The following is a 24,044-nucleotide window of genomic DNA, read 5'->3' as shown; positions in this document are numbered from 1 at the left end:
AATATTCATTTATTTTCCCCCGAACACTTGTAACCCCTATTTGTGTTTGTGAGCTGAACAGAATTTTTGTTACATTCACCATTGATCTAGCGGCTGCAGATTGCTGGAGAACTACACACACGCCACACTAACAAATTACAACTCCCAGCATGCACCTCAAACACACCAGTTCCTGATTCCCACTGATTACACACACTCTGCTGGAAGATCATTATGGACTGATTTCAAGGACTATAAACTCATCACACACAGAAACATCGTTGCTGGGTCTTGTTAAACTGTTTAGTGAGCATTACAAAGCATTATCCCTTGCCTTGCTGTGTTTGACCCTTTGCTTTGTTAACTTTGTTTGCCGCCTGTACAGACTATTCGCTATTGTTTATGGACCATGCGTTAAGATTATCTTCATGCACCTGTTTGTTCCTGTTAGTGGTGGACAAAGCGAGGCTTTATGAAACACTGAAACAGTCGAAGCAAATGTGTCGAAGATTCGAAACGTTTTAAAAGCCGTCTCTACAGTGACACCTAGTGATATTTTTCTAATCTATTGCTCTGGAACAGCTTCAGCAAAGAAACAGTGAAGCAAATTGAGGTATTAAATCCCACGTTGTACAGTTGACTTCAAGTGATTTAGGGCAGCGATGAGAGTTCCTGCAGGGATAACGGGTTTAAATCCAGGGTGATGCAGCTATAGATGTTAGTTTTTAAGTGCTCTGTTCTTGTAACGTGTCTGACATCCAAATGAACACTTTGTAAATAAATATGTCTTGTTTTGGTCATAAAAAAGTTACATTATTAAAATACATCAAGTCATAATTTCAAAGTATTTGTACAAGTCCGGATTCGAACCTGGACCATTTGCAGCCAAGTTAATCTGTGCACACACGCGGTCCACTAGGCTACATGAGGTAGGTTTTTTCCAACCTTGTCGTCAAGTCTCGAAATGCTTCTGAAATTATTGATGAAATTAATTGCTTTAGTCGTGTGACCTGGTGTTTCGAAACACTTTAGTCATGTGACATGGATGTTTTGGAACATGCTTCAGTGAAGTGTTTCTAAACATCAGCGTTAGGGGATCTCGACACTGTCGAAACTTCAGTTTCCCGTCAGCCATCCCTAGTTCCTGTTTCAACCTTTGCTTGCAAGACGATTCTCTTAATAAATCTGCACGTAGATTCTCAACTCTGTTGTCACCCGACTCACTGTTCGAATTGTCTTGTTTTTTAGTGTTTTTATTTTTTTTTATTCAGTTACTTTATGGGAGCGACGCAGTGGGTAGCACGTTCGCCTCACAGCAAGAAGGTTGCTGGTTGTGTGGAGTTTGCATGTTCTCCCTGCGTTCGCGTGCGTTTCCTCCGGGTACTCCGGTTTCTACCACAGTCCAAAGACATGCAGTACAGGTGAATTGGGTAGGCTAAATTGTCCGTAGTGTATGAGTGTGTGTGTGTGTATGTGTAGATGTTTCCCAGAGATGGGTTGCGGCTGGAAGGGCATCAGCTGCGTAAAAACTTGCTGGATAAGTTGGTGGTTCATTTCGCTGTGGCGACCCCGGATTAATGAAGGAACTAAGCTGACAAGAAAATGAATGAACGAATTTATTTTATGCTATATGTTAAACTGTTGTTGTCATTGTATCATTACTATTTTGCAAGGACGTTAAAATTTTTTAAATATGAAAAACAAATATATGTACGTAACCATCAGTTGTGTGTATCTGTCATTTTTGTATTTTTTTCCTAATCAAATTCACATCTAGGCAATTCACATTGTAAGCTAAATTAGCTGCTAGAGTGTGCGCATATCTGCCCGAAGAATTTCTACTAAATTCTCATTTATACATGCTACAATTTGGGACACTCGTTTTTTCTGATTATTATTTAGGATGCACTTTACAGTATGTTAACTGGGACACAGCATTAGTCTCTGGACGGATGAATACCTGAAGAAGGATTAATGAATTTGACCTGAAATCTGTCCATAATTATACGCTGGTTCCCTTGCGGACACAAATTATACTTGTGGATTTATAGTTCAGCTAAACAAACAGCAGAGAGTGAGATTGACGTGCCACTTGTGTTCTTATGACCTCAGTAGGGGTTGTGCAATTAAGGAGACCAGCTGTTGGTGTTTCGATCCTTAACAGATGTTTCAGATTAGTACTTTTACACCGAGACTCCATTAATCAGAGATACCACGGAAGAGAACGCTCAGATCAGATCAAGTACTTTGCAAAAGTTTTTTATTGACCCATAAATCAAGCAAAAAAGATAATACCGCAATGTTGTTTACTATATAAAGCATTCATGGAGAAATATTAAATAAAGTAAATTTGTATTTTTTATGTTGTTAAAGAAATCTCACTTAAATATATATTTTTTTGTAGAAATTGTGATACGAGACTAGAATAGAATAGAATAGAATAGAATAAATAGACAGTTTACAAGAACAGCAATTACAGCTTTTCTCAGTCACTTTTGTTTAATTTCTCACATCTAAGAATTGAAATTCTCAAAACTACTTTTTTAATCTTCACATCATTGTGTCACTTATGCACATAAAAAAGCAGTTTCTCATTTTTTTAACAAATATAAAATGCTTTGGTATATCCATGGAGTTGATTGTGTACAATTCTCTGTTATTTCCTATATTTTCAATTGCTTATGTCATGCTGATCAAAATGTATTATTTTGGTCTCTGTATAAAAAGTCTCACCTTCCAAAACATTTAATCATTTGTTTACATTTAATCGTTTCTACAACATTTAATCATCTTCACAGGCCATATGGTTGAAAAAGTTGTCATAATATTTCTCATAATACATTTTTCGATACACTTCCATTAGACTTTTTTTCTAAATCTTCACCCAGGTGAATCTTGACTTTTTTTAATGAAGGTGCTTCTCAAAGGAGATTGCCCTATATTCACATTTTAACTTTTTTTTTCTTTATGCTTTGCAGTGCTGTCTTTTTATTTCTTTATCACAATGACAATATCTGTTGAAAAAATGACAGTACAAACAGAAAAAAAATTACCCTTAGTTCACATCAGAACACCCCCTTCCATAGTATGCTGTTATATTGACAATGTAATTTGACTGTCTTATCTGTACACAATGACACAAGGACTTGTCGTTCTGATGACACTGTTTGTACGCATTGTTTAGAGAAATGCACTGTTTTGCAAATTTCAATTCTGATCTGAGAAATGTAACAAAAGACTAAGAAAAACTGAAATTTACAGAAGTTTTAGTAATTTGGTAGTGGTTGTATTAGTTATATTTTAAAGCATATTTATCATTTGATTATTACAGGTTCATAATGTGTTGACCATGAGCATTTGATTTCACATTTGAGAACGCATTTTGATTTATTAATTGATAGTTTGAGCAGTTGATTTAGCATTTGGGTAGTTGTTTGGAGAGTTTGATTTATTTGATGTTTTTAGGTATTTGAATTTTCATTTTAATTTTGTTGGAAAAAAACATACACACATATTCAAATACAAAACAGTTATTTTAAACTGACATAACAATGACGGATGGATGGATGATAGATAGATAGATAGATAGATAGATAGATAGATAGATAGATAGATAGATAGATAGATAGATAGATAGATAGATAGATAGATAGATAGATAGATAGATAGATAGATAGATAGATAGATAGATAGATAGATAGATAGATAGATGATAGTAAGATAGATAGATAGATAGATAGATAGATAGATAGATAGATAGATAGATAGATAGATAGATAGATAGATAGATAGATAGATAGATAGATAGATAGATAGATAGATAGATAGATAGATAGATAGATAGATAGATAGATAGATAGATAGATAGATATACTGTAGATAGATAGATACTGTAGATAGATAGACAGACAGACAGACAGACAGACAGACAGACAGACAGACAGACAGACAGACAGACAGACAGACAGACAGACAGATAGATAGATAGATAGATAGATAGATAGATAGATAGATAGATAGATAGATAGATAGATAGATACTGTAGACAGACAGACAGACAGACAGACAGACAGACAGACAGACAGACAGACAGACAGACAGAGAGACAGACAGACAGACAGATAGATAGATAGATAGATAGATAGATAGATAGATAGATAGATAGATAGATAGATAGATAGATAGATAGATAGATTTATACTGTAGATAGACAGACAGACAGACAGACAGACAGACAGACAGACAGACAGACAGACAGACAGACAGACAGACAGACAGACAGAAAGATAGATAGATAGATAGATAGATAGATAGATAGATAGATAGATAGATAGATAGATAGATAGATAGATAGATAGATAGATAGATAGATAGATAGATAGATAGATAGATAGATAGATAGATAGATAGATAGATAGATAGATAGATAGATAGATAGAACATTGGATGATAGATAGATAGATAGATAGATAGATAGATAGATAGATAGATAGATAGATAGATAGATAGATAGATAGATAGATAGATAGATAGATAGATAGATAGATAGATAGATAGATAGATAGATAGATAGATAGATAGAACATTGGATGATAGATAGATAGATAGATAGATAGATAGATAGATAGATAGATAGATAGATAGATAGATAGATAGATAGATAGATAGATAGATAGATAGATAGATAGATAGATAGATAGATAGATAGATAGATAGATAGATAGATAGATAGATAGATAGATAGATAGATAGATAGAACATTGGATGACAGATAGACAGATACAATTATGGATGAATGGATGGATGAATGGATGGATGGACAAACAGACAAAATGATAAACAGATAGAACAATACATAGAACGAGACAGACAGACAGATAGATATTAAATTAGCTAAAACGAAAACAATAATTAAAACAAGGGCTAATTAGTACTACTAATATTAGAATAGACATAATAGACATCTAATACCTATAATAGTCAGACAGACATAGTATCATTTACATGACATTTTACCCTGGTGTCATGCTAGAGGCAGACTAATGAATGAAGGTTCAATGCTTGAGAAAGGTGGCTGCTGGTGTCTTTAATCTATCCTTTCTGTATGGTCATATTCACTGCATAGCAACCGTTGTTATGGGAATCAAGTCACAAACCCACTACAAAAGCAGGAGCAACAAGTTCATTTGTTTGCACACGTCACTTATAAATCCCACTGCCATCAAACTCAGACAAACTGAACACAACCCACTTACAATCTGAGTACAGCACTACGCATTTAAAATATGAGTCCTAATGCAAAACACTAATGCGTACAAACTAATTCAAGAAACATTTCACGGATACCAATAATTGAATTAATCTACAATCAGCGTTTATTAAAATAGCCAAACTAAGACATGGTTCACATATCTGTCTTTGTCTGTCTTCTTCAGTCTCCTCTTTATTTTTTTTTCCTCTGCACACTGCAAAACACTGCAATGATGGAAAGAGGGAGCCTTGTTTGTTGCTAGGTAACTGGAGGGATGAGTGTTAGCTCTTCTGTAATCAATTTGATGTGTGTGTAAAGTGGTCCTGTATAAGGAGCCCCGGGGAGGTATGGAACATACAAGACGATATTTAAAAATTCCCCACTTGCATCGTCCATGTTTGGGAAGTAAATACCAGCCTGATGAATGAGGATGATGATGGAGCAGCAAAAATGCACATTAGCGAAGTGCTGAGATGGAGAAATGTATGAAGCACTCACCCCATCCCAGGCAGAGGAAGCGTTTCCGGATAAGCCTAGTCCGAACTTTCCCTGTCACGGCCATATAGGACTGCCAAGCTTCTGTCAAAACCCAGCAGAAGGACGCCAGGAAAAAGAAGTGCAGAAATGCAGTTGTCATCGTGCATATGCCCTGTCCATTCAACAGAAAGAGAGAGAAAGAGGAGCTCATAAAGTATTTTATTTAAAACATTCAAGTCTAAATGAGGGTTTCTGGGCTGTCATTTGAATCTAAAGTTTGGCTGAAAAGTACTCAAATTCACAGATTATAAGACTTTAGGAATCACACAAAATGTGAACTGACTGTTACCACCAAAAATATATTAAGCGAGAGGGGAAAATGAATCCCTCATTGCAACTTTTCCCTTTGGCTTTGACTTTGAAGTTGCAGACATGTCTAGACCATCATTTAGGTCTGGGCGCTTTGATGGCATGTACTGTGTTGGAGACGTGTGGTCTTGCGGATATGGCTTAGATTAAACGCAATACATTTCAATCTTAAAAGAGAGAGAGAGAGAGAGAGAGAGAGAGAGAGAGAGAGAGAGAGAGAGAGAGAGAGCGAGAGAGAATATAATGGTGTCATTAAAGATGAAGTATGCATTAAATTGATCAAAATGAATGTAGTGGCTTACATTGTTATACAAATGGTACAAATGGTGTTTTAAATGCTGTTTATAAATGGTTTAGCAGTTTAGATTAGCAGTATGAATGCACAATGTGCTTTCAAAAACACAATCAATCAATTAGAAAAAGAGTTTAAATATGTATTGTGCCAATGGACTTCACAGGTGGATGATAAACAAACACAAAAAAATAAACTAATCAATAACAAATAAGTAAATCAATAAATAATAATTTAAATATTTTGAGAAAAAAATAAAATAGGGACGGCACGGGGGGGGGGGGGGGGGGGGGGGGGGCTCAGTGGTTAGCACTGAGTATATTTACATGGACACCAAAAATACGATTTTAATACAATTAAGACAATACTCTGATTACGAGTCTAACATGTAAATTTATATTTTTGATTAATCCGATTAAGCTCATAATTGAACTAAACAGAAATTGAATTAAGAGTGCCGACTTTAGTCGCATTATTAAAGTGCAGTAAAGACATGTACACACCGCAATCAAACTATTAATGTCATTTAGGATTTTCACCGAATTTTGCAACAAGAAAGTCAATACACACGACTGTTTGACACTATTCTCTACAACTACCAAGTCAGTAAAGGAGAAATGCGAAATGTGGAGGTTTTTTTCCTATACGGCATGCAATATCAAATTCCATTAAAACGACACTCCTCCAGCAGTTCATACGCGCATCCAATATCTCGTTTGTCACGGGGGGCATGCATAAAAAGTTCCTGAATGAAAGTGCCAAACTAGAGTTAAAGTCGACAAATTAAAAATGAAACACCCAAAATTACATGAAACTCAAGAGAAAATGTGGATAGCCTGGTGAACCAATGACAACAATCAAATTATGTGCTATAACATGTAAAACAGGATCATGAAAGCAACATTCAAAAAGCAACTGATGTAAACACCTTTATCATATTATTATCTTATTCAGATTAAGACAAATAATTTGATTCCTGACGTCCATGTAAACGTAGTCATTGAGGTGACCCCTGATAAATACTGTGAGAGACTAAGCCGAAGAAAAATGAATGAATGAATGATAGATAGATTTTTTTATGTTTATGAATACTAATATTGAGTAAATATAGTTACAAAGTTTACTTTTTATTCTAAACTTATATTTTATGCAGATTGCAGAACTATTGCATTGATAATAATAATGGTGATATTATTTCACAGCTGTACTGTTTTAACAACGTTTTTGATCAAATAATATAGACTTGGTGAGCGTAAGAAAAAGGTCAATATTATTAGCCTCTTAAGAATTTTTTTCTTTGTTATACAATAAATTGCCTAAATACCCTAATTTTCCTAAATAATCTAATTAACCTAGTTAAGATTTTTTGCAACTGAACTCTTCAATATTCAATGTAAAAACATGAATTCTGAAAAAATAACTAAAACTAGAATTACAGTAACTGATTTTCTATATAACCTCATTTATATTTTGACTAATATTATTATATTGTTTACACACAATCAACTTCCTGTTCATCTGATTCAAAATCTAGAAAATCTCATTGCAATTAGAACATATGTGCTGGGGACATTCTCGACACTTTGTCACTAACAGCAAGCACCAAAAATCACAAAATATTACCATATTTCTCACCAAATGAGTATCTTCCGCACTGAATTTGGCAGTTGGTGAGTTTCATGCAAATCATTTATAACTGGGATGTTCAGCATGTGACAAAAACAATGGGGTTCCCATCACATTCGACTAATGAACAGTTGTGACATTTCCATTCAGCCAGTTACGGGTGAATGGAAAGAGTAAAACCAAAAAGTTGATTCCTGGTCTCTATGCATCATGATCAATGGTTAGATACACACTGTACATGATCCACAGATTAACACTGTGGGCTTATATTGCACAGGTATACATGCAGAAGTATATCTGTATATTTGAGTCACAATTATATATTTTTGTTTTATGTCAAAACTCATTAAAATAACATCATGCTTTATGAAGAAATTCTGTACAGTTCCTTCCATAAATATAACATTTTTAACTACAATATGCATTTTTAAGAACTTAATTTGGACAAGTTTTAAGGCAATATTCTCAGTATTAAGATATAACTCTCAGATTGCAGATACTCAGACAGTTGTATCTTAGCCAAATAGTTTTCTATCTTAAAAACACATATCAGTGGCAAACTTACTTATTCAGCTTATTTATTTTTTAAATGTTTAAATGCTCTGAAATTTTAAATGCATCATCGAATGAGTTACAAGTGACACCATTAACATGCAAGAAGTGCTGATTGGTTGATCAAAAAAAAAAAAATGTGTAAAATCCAGTTTAATTTCCCTAAAATCTGATTGGTTGACCAACAAGAATGCTGATTTGGGAACATGCCTTACATTATTGCTATTATTTTGAGAAATACATTCTACTGTGCAACTGCAATTAGTTTAACTGGAACCCTGGACACTATATTTTCTGTCACAATTACATTCATTTATTTATTAATTTTTCTTCGGCTTAGTCCCTTCATTATCAGAGGTCTCCACAGCGGAATGAACCGCCAAATTATCCAGCATATGTTTTATACAGCGGATACCCTTCTAGCTGCAACCCACACATAGCCTGCACTAAGGCGAACTTAGCTTATTCAATTCACCAATACCGCATGTCTTTAGACTGTGGGGGAAACCGGAGCACCCTGAGTAAACCCAAGCGATCACGGGAAGAACATGCAAACTCCACACAGAAATGCCTACTGACCCAGCTGGGACTCGAACCAGTGACCTTCTTGTTGTAAGGCGACATTGCTAACCACTGAGCCACCACCCTGTCAGTTTCATCAAGCTAAACTGAGTTTGATTTTGACATTAATCATGCAGTTCCTTACATATTTTCCTCATTATGAAAATACAGGACCCCAAGTTAGACCTAAAATCTAATTAAAATTACCAACAAAGTATATTGTACTGTACAAAATTGGTTTCTATTTTCAGTTAAAATGTCTTCAAGTTAAACCTAACTTTTATTTTGACGTAATATAGCTAAATCAGTTTTTTATTTATTATTATTATTATTATTTTTTTTTTGCAATTCCTTCCATGTTTTCCCCATAACAGGAAGCATAGGGCTCTACATCACACAGAAAAAAATATGCAGTCAGATATAGACATGGGACAATAACTGGTTTCAAGGTTTACCTCAGTTTGGAAAGTCAATGTTTTAAAACTGCAAAAATGTTCTGTTATACTATTCCTAAGATGTATGCAGCAGAATCTGCTGACATTTTTTGCTATTTCTGAGCAGAAATTTGTAAAAAATCTGCAGCTTTATGCTGAATGATTTTAAGAATATAGTAACTAAAAATTTTATATATTAAATAAAAAAAGAATGTCTTAATGTTTACAAAGCATGTTCAATTAGATCCACTTAATTGGTAAACAAAGCAAGTCTCCTATATAACACATATACTAAAAGACAATATTACTTTACAAAATGTATTGTAAATAAATTATATGAACATTTTAATTTTAGACATTAATATTACTGAAATGTATATAAAAACAGTATAAAATTTACAAACATTTACACAAATAAAGAAATAGACTGCATGATTTCTACAAAGATTTGTGGAAATCTGTGGATTTCTGCGCACATAGATTCTGTGTGGCCCTACAGTAGGTATATGTTCTTTTTTTTAAAATTCTGTTTTTACCACTATTTTATTTAGTTATTTAAGGCAACAATATATCCAGCAGAAAAAGAAAAGAGTTTTGCAAACTAATAAAGATAGCTGAAGTCAATGATTTATTTGAATTATTTAGCCTGACGTGTTTACTGTTCCAAAATATCTGAAATGTATTTTAAAATCATAATATAGTGTGTCCAATCAGGAAAAAAAGTTTGTTTTTTAACCCAGATATTTAAAAAGTACATATTTTAGAGCAGTAAACCCAAACCAAGATACCATGAAACCATTTTAACCAATCGTTTTACATACCATTACAATCTTATACCGGCCATTGCCTAGTCAGATATGATTCACAATTTGATTCATTAACGGGGGGAAAAAAGCAACAAGGGTGCCGATATATGAGCATGACTTCCATGGGTAAACACACAACAAGTTTGGTGAACTTGAAATAAATCCACCCACTAGCAATGCACAGACAGTGAATCTAGTAGAACCAGGAAGCTCATGCCATAGATTAGAGTGTGGAGCAGAGCCGGTGTGAGACAAAGACAAGCTGGACAGAATGTAATGAAGATCCTGCTTCCACCTGCTCTCGGTCCACCTGATGTGGCCAAGACGAATGCTGTGAAAATGGATCAGCTGGCAGCATGAGACGGGCCACCTGATGCTGATGAGCTCCCTCACGCTGCCACAAAAACCACGATTCCTCAGTAAGCCAGCTTTCAGGAGCACATGCACACAACGTCTGGGAGATTTAGTTTGAAGTGCACAGCCAGGGAGCGTCTAAGCCAGACAACCTCCTGGACCAGTGTTCCCTTCCGCATACACTGTTTCTTGACTTCCAGAACATGAAGGACAGCATGGCCTACTTGTCTGTGAACTGTTCTTGCTTTCCCAGTCTCTGATTATGTAATATTGTAAAAGAATAAAGAAAACTGGCAATGTGACGGGGCCATCTGTACAAGTCAAAGCAAGGAAAATAAACTACTATATTTCTTGATACATTACTGTTATAAAATTAGTTAGTTAAATTAAGTAAGTAAATTAGTTATTTTTTTTATTAATACTAGTATTAAGCAAATACAGTTGAAGTCAGAATTATTAACCCCCTATATATTTTCCCCCCAATTTCTGTTTTAATGAAAATATGACTTTTTTTAACACATTTCTAAACATAATAGATTTAATAACTAATTTCTAATAACTGATTTATTTTGTCTTAGCCATGATGACAGTACATAATATTTCACAATATATTTTTCAAGATACTGGTATTCAGGTTAAAGTGCAATTTTAAAGCTTAACTTAGGTTAGTTAGACAAGTAAGGGTAATTAGGCAAGTCACTGTATAATGCTAAAAGATATTGCTCAAAGAGGCTAATAAGATTGACTTTAAAACGGTTTAAAAAAAATTTAACTGCTTTTTATTCTAGCTGAAATAAAACTAATTTCTCCAAAGAAAGAATATTATAGGAAGTATTGTGAAAAAATCCTTGCTCTATTAAACAAAACTTGGGAAATATTTGGAAAAAAGGCTAAAAATTCTGTCTTCAACAGAGTGGTTACATGGTCATAATACAGCAAGTAATACAACAAGCATTTAATTTGAGTTAGCTTTTGCAGCTGGGGATTGTGATGGATGAACATTAGCCAGCGAGGGGAGTCTCACCTGTCTCCCCAGGTGTGAATTATTCATGACCATTATCACTCCCATGCATACAGCTTAGCTGACCTAAAATAGACTTACAAAATGTAAATCATTGTAATGTTTTCTTTGAATGAGTAAATATTCGAGCCTACAAGATTGTTTACTCAAAGTCTTGTTCAGGCCAATTCAGTATGTTTTTCTAGACCTTATTTCAGCAATTTCTTTTCCAAAACCTACTAACCACAAAAAACTATTTATTTTCTAATAAAGGGAACAATGTACATCCATAGTTCTCACATATTATTGTAGCACAATTTGTGCTGAATACAAACAAAATACATGATGGCCAATACTATGTAAAAAGTAGCTGAAATAAGCACAAATGTAAAGGCATGTCAAAACATCTTAGGGGCCCCCAAATTACCTCAGACTGAACTTCATATAATAATTTAGACAAAAACAGTACAACTGTAAGAACTAAGCAGATGCAGCATGTAGATAAAGACCACTAAAGTATACATTATTAAATATTATTTCATTTTTTACCACTGCAAATTGAAATTTTCAATTCTGTGACTTGTCTGTCCTTTGTAATTGTTTGTGAAAGCTATTGGCAATTTTTGCTTGAAAATTGTTTCCAATCCAACATTTCTTCACTCTGTTGATTTCTGGGGGAAATCATGTAATGGGCGAATTACATTTAAACATATTTAAATACATTGTTATTTGAAGTACTATTACAAGCTGACTGTCAGCAAGCTGACTGGGGTGACACTAGCCAATCTGAAGGCTGCGTGTACACCAGGCACCTAAAGAGAATTACAAATTTAGTTTTAAGTGAGACTGCTCTTACCCTATACACTCTTAAACTAAAACTAAGCAATACAAAAATAATTTCTTACAAGCAGCTATTAGACAGAGATTCTGTGACTTGTATAGTTTACATTTCATAGATTGTTTAAAACACATTTATTTCCCCCAAAGTCTAAGAGAGTGTTTTGCATGTCTATGTTTTATGTCTTTATGTCCAGTTGTTGTTGTCACTATGTGAGATTTTTGTGTTTCACTGTTATGAAATGAGGACACTTGACTGCAAACCAAATATACCTTTGGGTTAAGATAAAGTAACCTAACCTAATCTAACCTAACCCTACCTTTCAATACAGTTTTTACTGTATTTTAAATTACATAATTATGTGCCTGACATATCTACGGACTAGGTCACATATTCAAATACTTTCCAAGATTTTTTTCACACTTACTTTTACAAGAACATGCAAGGTTGCATTTACACACTCCAAACTTTGAAGATGCTTTAACATAGAGGCAGATACTTCAAAACATCTGGATCTACCCATCAGACAAAAGCATCAAAGAAGAGTAATCTTTATGCAGTCTTTTTAAGGTCTAGTGTTTTTGTTTGATTGTCTGTTTCATTTTGTGCCTAATGCTAACTGCTCAGCAAACGAATGGAGAGGGGATGTGGCTTGTGGCACATGCATGTCACCGCAGGACCTCAAAGCCATATGGACCAGTGCTAATGACTGATGAACAAACACTTATGCCACACAGGGCATAAATTAACTGCTATAAATATAGTATCGATTGACACACTTCACAAGTAGCTCGAGTGACTGTTTAGGTGTTTATTAGCAATGAGCACCGCCAAGTAAAACAAGCAGCAAATCCATACAAAAAAAATGACAAATTGTGTTTTACTTTTATCTATTTAATCTCATATCCAGAAACATTTTCTTCTGTTTAATGTTTTAATGGACTAATAATGGCAAAATAAAAATGTATTAATTTAAAGCATGTCCAACTAACTGAAATAAATGAATATAATTTTTCAATTGATAAAAAACCTTATGAGCAACACGGACGGTCAGTGGTTAGCACTGTCTCCTCACAGCAAAAAGGTCACTGGTTCGAGCTAGTTGGATTTTCTGTATGGAGTTTGCATGTTCTCCCCGTGTTGGTGTGGGTTTCCTCCGGCTGCTTTGGTTTCCCCCACAAGTCCAAAGACATGCAGTACAGGTGAATTGAATAAACTAAATTGGCCATAGTGTATGTGTGTGAATGAGTGCATATAGTTGTTTCCCAGTACTGGGTTGCAACTGGAAGGGCATCCGCTGCATAAAACATGTGCTGGATAAGTTGGCGGTTTAATAATTCTGACTTCAACTGTAAGCGGTCGCAAACAATTTATGTGTGCTGAATTTAAACAAATTAAGTTTCAAGAGTTCACACTTAGATATTGCTTGACAGCTGTAAGCAGGTTTGGCATGCTGTCCCGGGAGAGAACCCTGAGCTCGGGGATAGTTGAGCCCAGGGCTCCCGCCAGGTCCATAGAGCATGTGAGGGGAGTACGAGATCAAGTGGTTCTCGAGAGCTCCCCTTTTGTAAAGGAGGAAAGGAGGAGAAAGGGGTGGATGGGGGGTTTCTTCGGAAAACGAAGATAAGGGAGTAATGTCTAGCTAGGCTACTTATAGTGGGTTAGGATAGATCTGATTGGCTAACTAATGAGTGTAGATAGGTGGCCAGCTGCTGTCAATTATATCACGTGCTCCTCTCGAAATTAGTTTAAAAACTTCACTTAGTAATGTTCAACTTAGTTTGTTTGTTTAAATTCAGCCCATATAAACAACACAGGCTCATTCTGAAAATGTAGTCCCGTAAATGTTTCTGGAGACCACGAATTATGTAGCCGGAGGTATGTATGGCTGCATTGGATTTTTTAAAGCAAACGCTATGGGGCGGTATGAGGCCATTCCTTATCGCACTTACCAGCTGAACACTTAGCTACATGTGGAGGGCTTTTCAGCCGCAACCAGTTTGTCCAGTTAGCCCGTTGTGTACATCGGTGGACTTGAGAGACCGAGAGGAGTTGACCACGACAACGACGACTGGTTCGTGTCCGTGGAAGAGTGGTTCCAGAAATTAGGTAAGACAAAAACAGAATCCAAAAAATAAATTGAACAAGCGAATAACAGGGTGAGAATGTGGTAAAATGCGAAAACGTAGTAAAAATCAGACGAGGGCGTTTCTTTTTCTGGGTGGCTTTTATAAATCGCCTGTTGGGTTTAAGGAAGTAAGTGGGTGGGCGGGTCAATCGATGACATTGGTTGGGTTTAAGAAAGGAGGAGGGTGGGTCAGTTGATTGGCTGGTCACCCAGTCGGCCGTTCAGTCAGTCAGACAGATTTTTGGTCGACAGCAGTCGCTGGTGGGTTTACACGAGAATAGTGAAGGCGCGAACGGCACTCGCGAGAGAAATTTAAGATGCGAAAAAGCGCACACAGCAGTCTCTCACGAATTTGCAAAAACAAAAACTGCAAAAATGGGTACCTCCCTGGCTGTATTACGCGGCCTACAGAAACGTCCATGGGACTACATTTTCAAAATGAGCCTGGGTTGCATATAAATTGTTTGCAACCACTTACCTTAAAAGAAAACTGTAAATCCAATAATTTTTTTCTTCCAATTTAATTAGATTTGTACTTTTGTATTCATTGAAAATCTGTTGTTTCATGGCTAATTCTGCGATTTTGTACACGGAAGCCCACAAAGATTGAAGATGTGCTCCTATTGCATTTGATGCTATTTGAAGGCACGTGACATCGAAAGCTTGTAACCTGAGTGGAAATTTAACATGTATCCTTAAGTACCCAATGTACTATATCTGTATGCGTGTGGGTTCGCCTGAAGTGCTGGGCAGCAGAGGAAGTGGAGGGGGTGGCACAGCCTCAGCTGAAATCCTGAGTACACACTGCCCTTTACAAAGGCAAATTGCCGGGAGATATTGAGCCCACTGTGTCTGTATCCATGGCAACAGAGGAAGTTCAGGAGAACAGTAAAGTACAACATAGCTGACGTAAAGGGAGGCGCGTGTGTGTGTCGAAGAGCTGATGCTGGTGCTGATGGGATTCATATATACAGTATGTCAGGACAAGCGGGGTAAACTATAAAGTTAGTGACTTATGATTGCATTTAGTTAATTAGCAGCCACTTTTGTTCAAAGCGACTTAAAAATGAGGAGGCATTCAGTGATGCAACAAAAAAGGCAATACACACGAGAAGTGTGGTTTGTCAAGCCCACTCACCCAGAGTGAACATTATTAGAAGTAAGCCTATTTTATATGCTGCAATTGATGGGCTTAACAATTCATATTATTGGGTTAAATTTCAGGGTCAATTTTATTCTCAAATTCTAATACAGAGCAATTCCAGCACTGTGGATGTAACATTTGCTGTAAAACTCAAAACATAAATTCACATAGTTTATGTTAAAGTATATGTTAACATTATACTGAAACAACTGTTTGTATTTTCTAAAACAGCTAACCAGGGTTTAGAAAAATATCAATCTGTAAAAATTGTATATATTTTAAATGAGGAAAATACACATGCATTATGGATGTGACAAAGAAACTTTGGAGTTACAACATAGTTTGTAGAAATTCTGTGAATAAAACTGCACAACCCGAAATAAATAATGCTAATCACAAGGATCAGAGTTGGCTCAATATAGAACAAAAAGATTGATTTTATTTGACACTTGTGCATTTCTGAGGGAAAAGCTTCATGATGGATGTGACATCTCTCCATTATGCATGTGACAGATGTAAAATTGGCACTTGTGTGGCTTTGGTAAATCAAATATAATAGTTTAAAACACTGATAGAGACATTTTTGAGCATTTTTACAGCATTGTAAAATACTTGCTTACACAACAAAATGAAGAAACAGTTTCTCAATTTTGCTGAAAACATTATTTTTTATGGCAAGGTTGACATTTACATGGAATTGCTCTACATTTTTTCTTAATTCCATTTTTATTTATTCGTTATCTCTATTTACAGCACATCCAAATGTCCAATTAATTAAAAATGAAATGAAATATAAAAATGTCATTACTTATGACATAGAATTTAAATGAAATTCAAATAGTAGAAACCCTAAAAATCTGTTTTTTTTGTTTTTTTTTAAATCCCGACCTTTTTTTTCACAGATTGAAAGTAATTCTCTGTAAGTTTCCATGCATACATGGTATGATATAAGTGTTAATCACATAAAACTCTGAAATGCTGATGAACTGAGCAGTTTTCAGATGAGTACCAAAAATAAAGGGTCCCACTTTATATTAAGTAGCATAACTAATATGTACTTACACTGAAATTGAAAATTCGTTACAGTGTACTTATTGTGTAAATACACATTTTTACATTTTACTTATGACTGATTTAATATCTGCATGAAAAAGCATTTGTAATTAATTTATATAGTTACATTTGCTGTTACACTGTTGACCATCCCTTACACTTTAACCCACCCTTAAACCTACCCATACCACCCAACCTGTCCTTAACCTAACCCTTGTCCCACCTCAAGAGAAGCAGACGTGTTCTGGAATACATTATGAACAAATAAAGAACCTCATATTATATTTTGCTGTAAGTACATAGTAGTTAAAGCCACATAAAATAAATTGTAAGATGGCTAACACCACAAGTGTTAGTGTTCCTGTAGTAATCATTCATTTACAAAGAACAGAGTTCATTTTTTCAGTCTCTTGTGGTTTGATGGTAGAAGAAAAGCAGTCCATTAAATGTTTTGATAAGATTTACAGCCCTACTTTATTGATTTATTCTTCCAGAATTTGCCTTATACAGTGTAGCAAGTGGGGCGCGGCCGAGAGGCGTGAGCGTGCGAGGCATGGTGTCGTGAGTGCTAACTGCTGACACCTGGACCCGCCACCTGTCTCAAGTCTCAAGGAGGTGGAGAGACCGCAGTGGAACATGGGAGGACCAGGCCTGGGGTAGGTTTTCGAAAACCATCGTTAGCCAACTAAGGTCGCAAATTCCATCATTACTGGCTTTTTCCCAAATCCATTGTTCCAATGAACATTTGCAAACAGCGTTGCAAACCTGTAATGTAATTTGCTTTCAAAGTATTTTTACAGTTCAGTTTTAGTGATCTTTATGTTTACAATTGCGCACCCTTCGTAGTGGAATTTGAAAACATTTATGCCATTTTTAACACAGCCATGGCTCATGACAAAAGCTATAGGTGACCTATTTTTTTAAAAGCATAATTTACTTTATGTCTCCAAAGCATGTAAAAAAAATAAATAATAGCACACGTTAATGGTTTTAATTAACCATTTTAATGGTTTGTGTCACAGTTGTAAAAGTAAACTTAAAAAAAATAAAAATAAAAATAAATAAATAAATAAACAATATCCTACTTAATAATAACAACAACAACAACAATAATAATTTATATTATTATCACTATTATTAAGTAGGATTTTATTTTCATTTCTTAATAAATACTACTGTAAATTACCACCATTAACGATTAATATAATTTATATGAGATTAGAATACACGTTAGCCATATGATCTTATGGAATATTCTCATTAATATTTGTAAAAGAAAAATAGGCCCTATTTGGCCATATGTTAGAACATTTTATGTAATAACTAACATGGTTCAAACAATGGCTCTGCGCAGAGAGCTACGGTTTTGGAAAACAGTCATCACTGCATCTGTATTTTCCCAAATAATACATCATACTATTATAATTCAGCCATGAGTTATGTCGTTGTTTGGGAAACACACCCCTGGACAGTTTATGTTTTACTTTTGCTTTCAGTTCACTGTTTGTTTTATTTTTTCATTATTAAATTCAGGGGCGACGCGGTGGTGCAGTGGTTAGCTCTGTTGCCTCCAAGCAAGAAGGTCGCTGGTTCGAGCCCCAGTTGGGTCAGTTTGCATTTCTTTGTGGAGTTTGCATGTTCTCTCCGCGTTCGCGTGGTTTCCTCTGTGTGCTCCAGTTTCACCCACAAGTCCAAAGACGTGGCATAGGTGAATTGGGTAAGCTAAATTGTCTGTAGTGCAAACACGTAACAAACGTGCTGGATAAGTTGGTGGTTCATTCCGCTGTGGCAACCCCAGATTAATAAAGGGACTAAGCCGAAAAGAAAATGAATGAATGAATGAAATTCATTTAAATTTGGAAGATGACTGGAAGGTGAATAGAAGATAAATGGAAGATGACTCTAGTGTGATGCTGCTTCTGTTTAATAAGCTTCCGGACACACAGTTTGAGGGTAGAATAAATGCGAAATGAAGTAAGCCTATATAATATGCTGCAAATTATGATGAATATTAAATCATGGTAAACAATGGATGCCTAATGAAGTTCATTTAGGTATGCAGCTGGGTTTTTATTTATGAAACTGCATGTTTAAACACACTAGAGAACTCTGCACCCATTATGGTGATTCAATGCATGTACACTTCAGTAAAATGCAATTAACTTATATATTATAGTAATTAATAGAAAGCAAGCCACAAATGGAAAATAGGACATTAATATTGAGATAGCCTGAAGCTTTTATTTGTGGAGTAGGTGATTTTACGTTGTTTGTTTTCAATTTTCTCTGTTAAAGTTGATAAAGGTGTAAAAATGAAGGTGTAAAAATAAAATAAAAATTGTCCTCTGCTATAGTTTGCAACACATAAAATATAAAAATAATAAAATAAAATATAATAAAATATTTCTGTTGTCAAAATATTAAAATGCATTGGAATACAGTATATTTTTAAATTACAATACAAGTAGACAAATCCAATTAAATAAGTTGTTCTCTCCTGTAGTTTGCAATACATAAATAAAATAAAATAAAAAAAAAATAAAAATAAAATAAAATAAAATAAAATAAAATAAAATAAAATTAAATTAAATTAAATTTTTGTGATAGATTGTGAATCGTATTGGAAACTTTTAAAATATAAAATTCCTTATATCCACCTTTATAGTCATTATGCGAGTAGAAGTACAGAGCAAATGAAATGTGTTTTAATTGTGGTATAGTTTTTTTTTAACGCTCTTTCGCTTTTTCAATTTTCTCTGTTAAAGTTGATAGAGGGAGGTGTAAAAATAACAAATAAACTAAATATAATAAAATTTAATATTATTCTGGTCAAAATCTTAAAATGCACTGAAATACAGTATTTTTGTGATGGTTTTTATATATATATAACTTATATAATATAAAATATTCTTTGTTGAGCAAATGTAATGTTTAAGTCCTGTTTCCAATAAGTGTTTCAATCAAAATGACATACGAACTGTTTAACTTAAAAAAAAAAAATTGTTATCTTGGAATCATGGTCTGTCTGTGATGCCCCAAATAAAAATGATATTGTGAGGTGCCTATACACAGTATTCCCATCCCTAATGTTTTTCACTTCCCTGCACGCATTTGTCATCTTACACCTTGCCAAGGGTGATACTTCAAACAGCACTGCTCTCTCTTGGTTTTCAGCTTGCTGGAGTGTGTTTACGTCATTCTATCATATCGCTCACACGTTGCTCAGGGACCAAGCTGTCAGAAGATATCTATAGAATACAGTCTTTCTCACAAAGCTGAAATAAAAGGATGGGGAAGAAGAATACCACCCCAGAAATCATCTACAGATGCCAGTATCGTAAGTTTGCCAGTGCAGTAGGTCAGCTTGCCCATTAAGCTGTCATTAATTATTTATCATTCAGCTGTTCAAACATGAAAAAGACTGACTCATTTTACCTCAAGGCGAAGTTATAGATAAAACAAATTAGAGCATGTTTTTTTTATTGAAAGCTATCTCGACAGATCATCAAAGTGACTGATGTGTCAAAAAGCATTGAAATGCTTGACTTTAAGCGAAATAATTTGATCCATGAGTCATCTATCTTATCAACAGAGAATCCTTTCATTTCAGATTATTCTTCGAGGGAGCTTCAGTATTCTTTTTGAAGATGTGATTAAACGATGCCATGAATAATAATACAACATAATAATGTAGCATAATCTAAGTCATTTAAAAGTAAATATGTGATAGGAATATGAGGTCACAGCATTGTCCTCTGCCAATGAGGTTCCATCAAGTGGAATAAACTTATGATAATAGGAGAAAGAGAGAGAGAGAGAGAGAGAGAGAGAGAAAGAAAGAAAGAAAGAGCAATGTAACTACCCAAGCCATTAATTTCTAACACAGACACATATATAGATGATTTTCATTAGAAGCAAACTGAATAAAGAATATCATTTTTCACTGCGGATAATTCACCTCATTATAAAAGCAAATAAGAATCTGGATCTTGTAGTCATATTCATTTATAAATACATACAATAGGAAGGTAAAAAAAAAAAACAGCAATAGGAACTGGCAAGGCTTTTTAACCTCTTTTGAAACGATTAGATTCCTTTTTTTTTTCGAAAAATCATTAATTGAGTTTCCTTCATTAATTGAGTCCCTTTATTCATCAGGGGTCGCCACAGCAAAATGAACCGCCAACTATTCCAATGTATGTTTTACACAGTGGATTCCCTTCCACTTGCAACCCAGTACTGGGAAACACCCATACATTCTCACATGCACGCACACACACACACACACACACACACACACACACATACACACACACACACACACACACACACACACACACACACACACACACACATACCCTACGGCCAATTTTAGTTTATTCACCTGTACCGCATGTCTTCTGACTGTAGGGTAAACCGGTAAACCTGGAGGAAACCCAAATGAACACGGAGAGAACATGCAAACTGCATAAAGAAATGCCAACTGAACCAGCAACCTTTTTGCTGTGAGGCGACTGTATAGCCACTGTGTCGCTCTTATAAAAAAAAAAAAAAAAAATAATAATAATAATATATATATATATATATATATATATATATATATATATATATATATATATATATATATATATATATATATATATATATATATTTTTTTTTTTTTTTTTTTTCAGAAAGTTCATCACAACATATACATATACATTTTTATGGATTTATTTAATGGCTTATTAACAAGAATCTAAATAGTAATTAATAATCACTATATCAAAGTGTAAAGGCTAATATATACTTTCACCTGGCATCACGTAGACCGCTGACTTTGCAAGCACCTCATGGTCAAGGCTTTTATACTTGATGTGTTTTCCATTATGATATTCTTTAAAATGATAAGGGGCGGTCAAAAAAAAAACAACTGTAAAGACAGACAGTTAGGTTCAAACAGAATATGGATTGTTCTACCATTTTTTTTATTTTTTTTTTACAGCAAGCATAAAAGCAAAAAAAATACATTTACAAATAAATACAGATTTTTTTTTTATAGATTTAGCCCACTTCACAATACACACGTCTGGTTAGTTTGTGTCCTCTGCTCACATGCCAAGTCACTAACAGTCCAACATTCCTGACCATTATCACCAATTAGAACTAGAAAAACAGGGCATCAATATATTGTAAAGCGCTAGGTTTAAATATTCCTTTCCAGTTAACAAAGAAATAATTTATTACTTCATTCTAGTTTTGTAACTATTAAATTATTTTAAATTCAAAATTGTAATACATACATCAGAGTAAAACCTATAAATAGTGGAAAAACATATTCTGTAACTGTTTACTAAAACCACCTGGATCTCCACTTTTTCCATGGCCTCTCTTTTTGGTAAACAAACTTATCCCTCAAGTTTTTCTAAACTTATTAACAAAAACTTTCCTCCTTTTCCAAAGCTGTTGCAATTTCTAGCCAAGAATTATTGTTAATCTGGTTATCTCTATGATCAAGCATGGACTGATCATGAAGATATCTGTACAGGCGTGCATGTTTTAGACAAAATCTCTTTAAAATGAATCATACTCAACTCAAATGAAATGCAGCACAGCGCAGCGCGAACTTCGCTCGAGTCTCAAAAATTTTGTGCAATCCACCAGCTAAAATCATGTCACGGCACACAAAGTGAATCTCTGCAAAAGCACAAGTCACAATTTTCTATTTTATTTTATTTTATTTTTCTTCACCCAACTGTCTTGTAGTAGCAGAATCTGACTCAAAACTTCTAAATGTATCTTAATTTACCAGCCATCAATTTAATTTGTGTTATTAATGATTTCTTTAAACAACAATGTAAATAATCTAAATCAATGTTTCTCAACCACATTAAAAGAGGACCACCAACACTGCATGTTTCTGATGTCTCCTTTTTCAGGAGACACATTTCACCTATCACAGATCTTTCAGTCTCTGCTAATGAGCTAATGATCAGAATCAGGTGTGTTTGGTTAAAGAGACCTGGAAAATGAGCAGAGCTGGTGGTCCTCCAGGAATGTGGTTGAGAAACACTGATTTAATTAACATTTTGAAACAGGAATACTTTAGACTGTCCAAAAAGAGAACATTCTATCTTTTACTTCAAGAGGAGAATTTTCTTTTATTGAATTATTGTATGTGATCGGGTGACAAAACAGTTGAAAACAGGAAAACAGTATAAAAACTCAAAATCAAAATCATATCTCACTATATTTCCTCTTCTGAAGTTATATACAAAAGCACCTTTCTGTGAAGAATGCCTTAAATATAAATTGACATGCACTGATGACAAAATGCTGAGAAATAAATGTGTTATTTTATCAGCCACTTTATTCATCAAATCTCCCTTAATGTATTCTATCAATGATCTCAATTAAGCCCATGTAAAGAACTTTCCTTCAACATTTGCTTGCTATAGGAAATTATTCAACACCAATGTGCAAGTCATGCAAAGAACAAACATGTCATAAAAAGAGTCAAATCTAGTCAATGTCAAAAAATCATAAAAATATGCTATTTTCTAAGACATCTGAAACTATTTAACAGCTTTAAGCTCAAAAACAACTGGATTTGTTAGGGATAAAGTACATCCAGGAGGTTATCACAGAACAAAGCCTGACATCCTTATCGGCTGTTGTATAAGATTGAAAGGCATTATTTTGCAAAAACAACCATACTGCATGTACTTTATCCCGCTTATTACACTGATACTTGTCACAAAACACAAATTAGACACAAAACACTGTTCTAAGTCACAATAATTTAATCAAAAATCAAAGCTTACAAAAACGAAAACAGCTGAGTGGAGCTGATGGAGCATACACTAACCTGCACATTATTCAGTCATAATATGATGTCAAACATCATGGTGATGTTGATAAATGAATCAAAAACAGAGGTGTGACAGACAAGCGGATACATATAAATGTGTATGTGAACGTATTCACTGACGATCAAGGAAATTTAAAGTTCCCGCATGAGCCTGTGTTATTTAGAGGTTGTTTTCTCAGGATAACATACATTGGAATGCGACTGACCAATCAGAATCAAGGATTCAAGACAGCCATGTAATATAAGCTTTAGTAACCCCTTTGCCAAAGCTCTTCTAAAAGTGTGTGTTTGTTCTAGTGTTCAAAGAACAGCATGATGTAAAGGAAGAGT

At 34.5% G+C, this 24,044-nt stretch overlaps 1 protein-coding gene across 21 annotated transcripts in view; it reads right to left on the bottom strand.

Moving 5' to 3' along the window:
- adgrb3 (adhesion G protein-coupled receptor B3) overlaps positions 1-24,044 on the bottom strand; it is a 397,331-nt gene that overhangs the window by 33,408 nt on the left and 339,879 nt on the right. For all 21 annotated transcript variants that reach the window (XM_087279664.1, XM_087279661.1, XM_087279662.1 and 18 more), the window contains one exon: positions 5,729-5,879. In XM_087279664.1, the coding sequence (XP_087135790.1) occupies positions 5,729-5,879 (151 nt within the window). The remainder of the gene's footprint in view (positions 1-5,728; positions 5,880-24,044) is intronic.

The sequence above is a fragment of the Danio rerio genome, chromosome 13 (assembly GCF_052040795.2).
Source record: "Danio rerio strain M-AB ecotype USA chromosome 13, GRCz13ab, whole genome shotgun sequence".
In the NCBI taxonomy this organism is placed as follows: Eukaryota; Metazoa; Chordata; class Actinopteri; order Cypriniformes; family Danionidae; genus Danio; species Danio rerio.
Note: the sequence above shows the minus strand (reverse complement) of the source record. Positions and strands in the feature narration are given on the sequence as shown.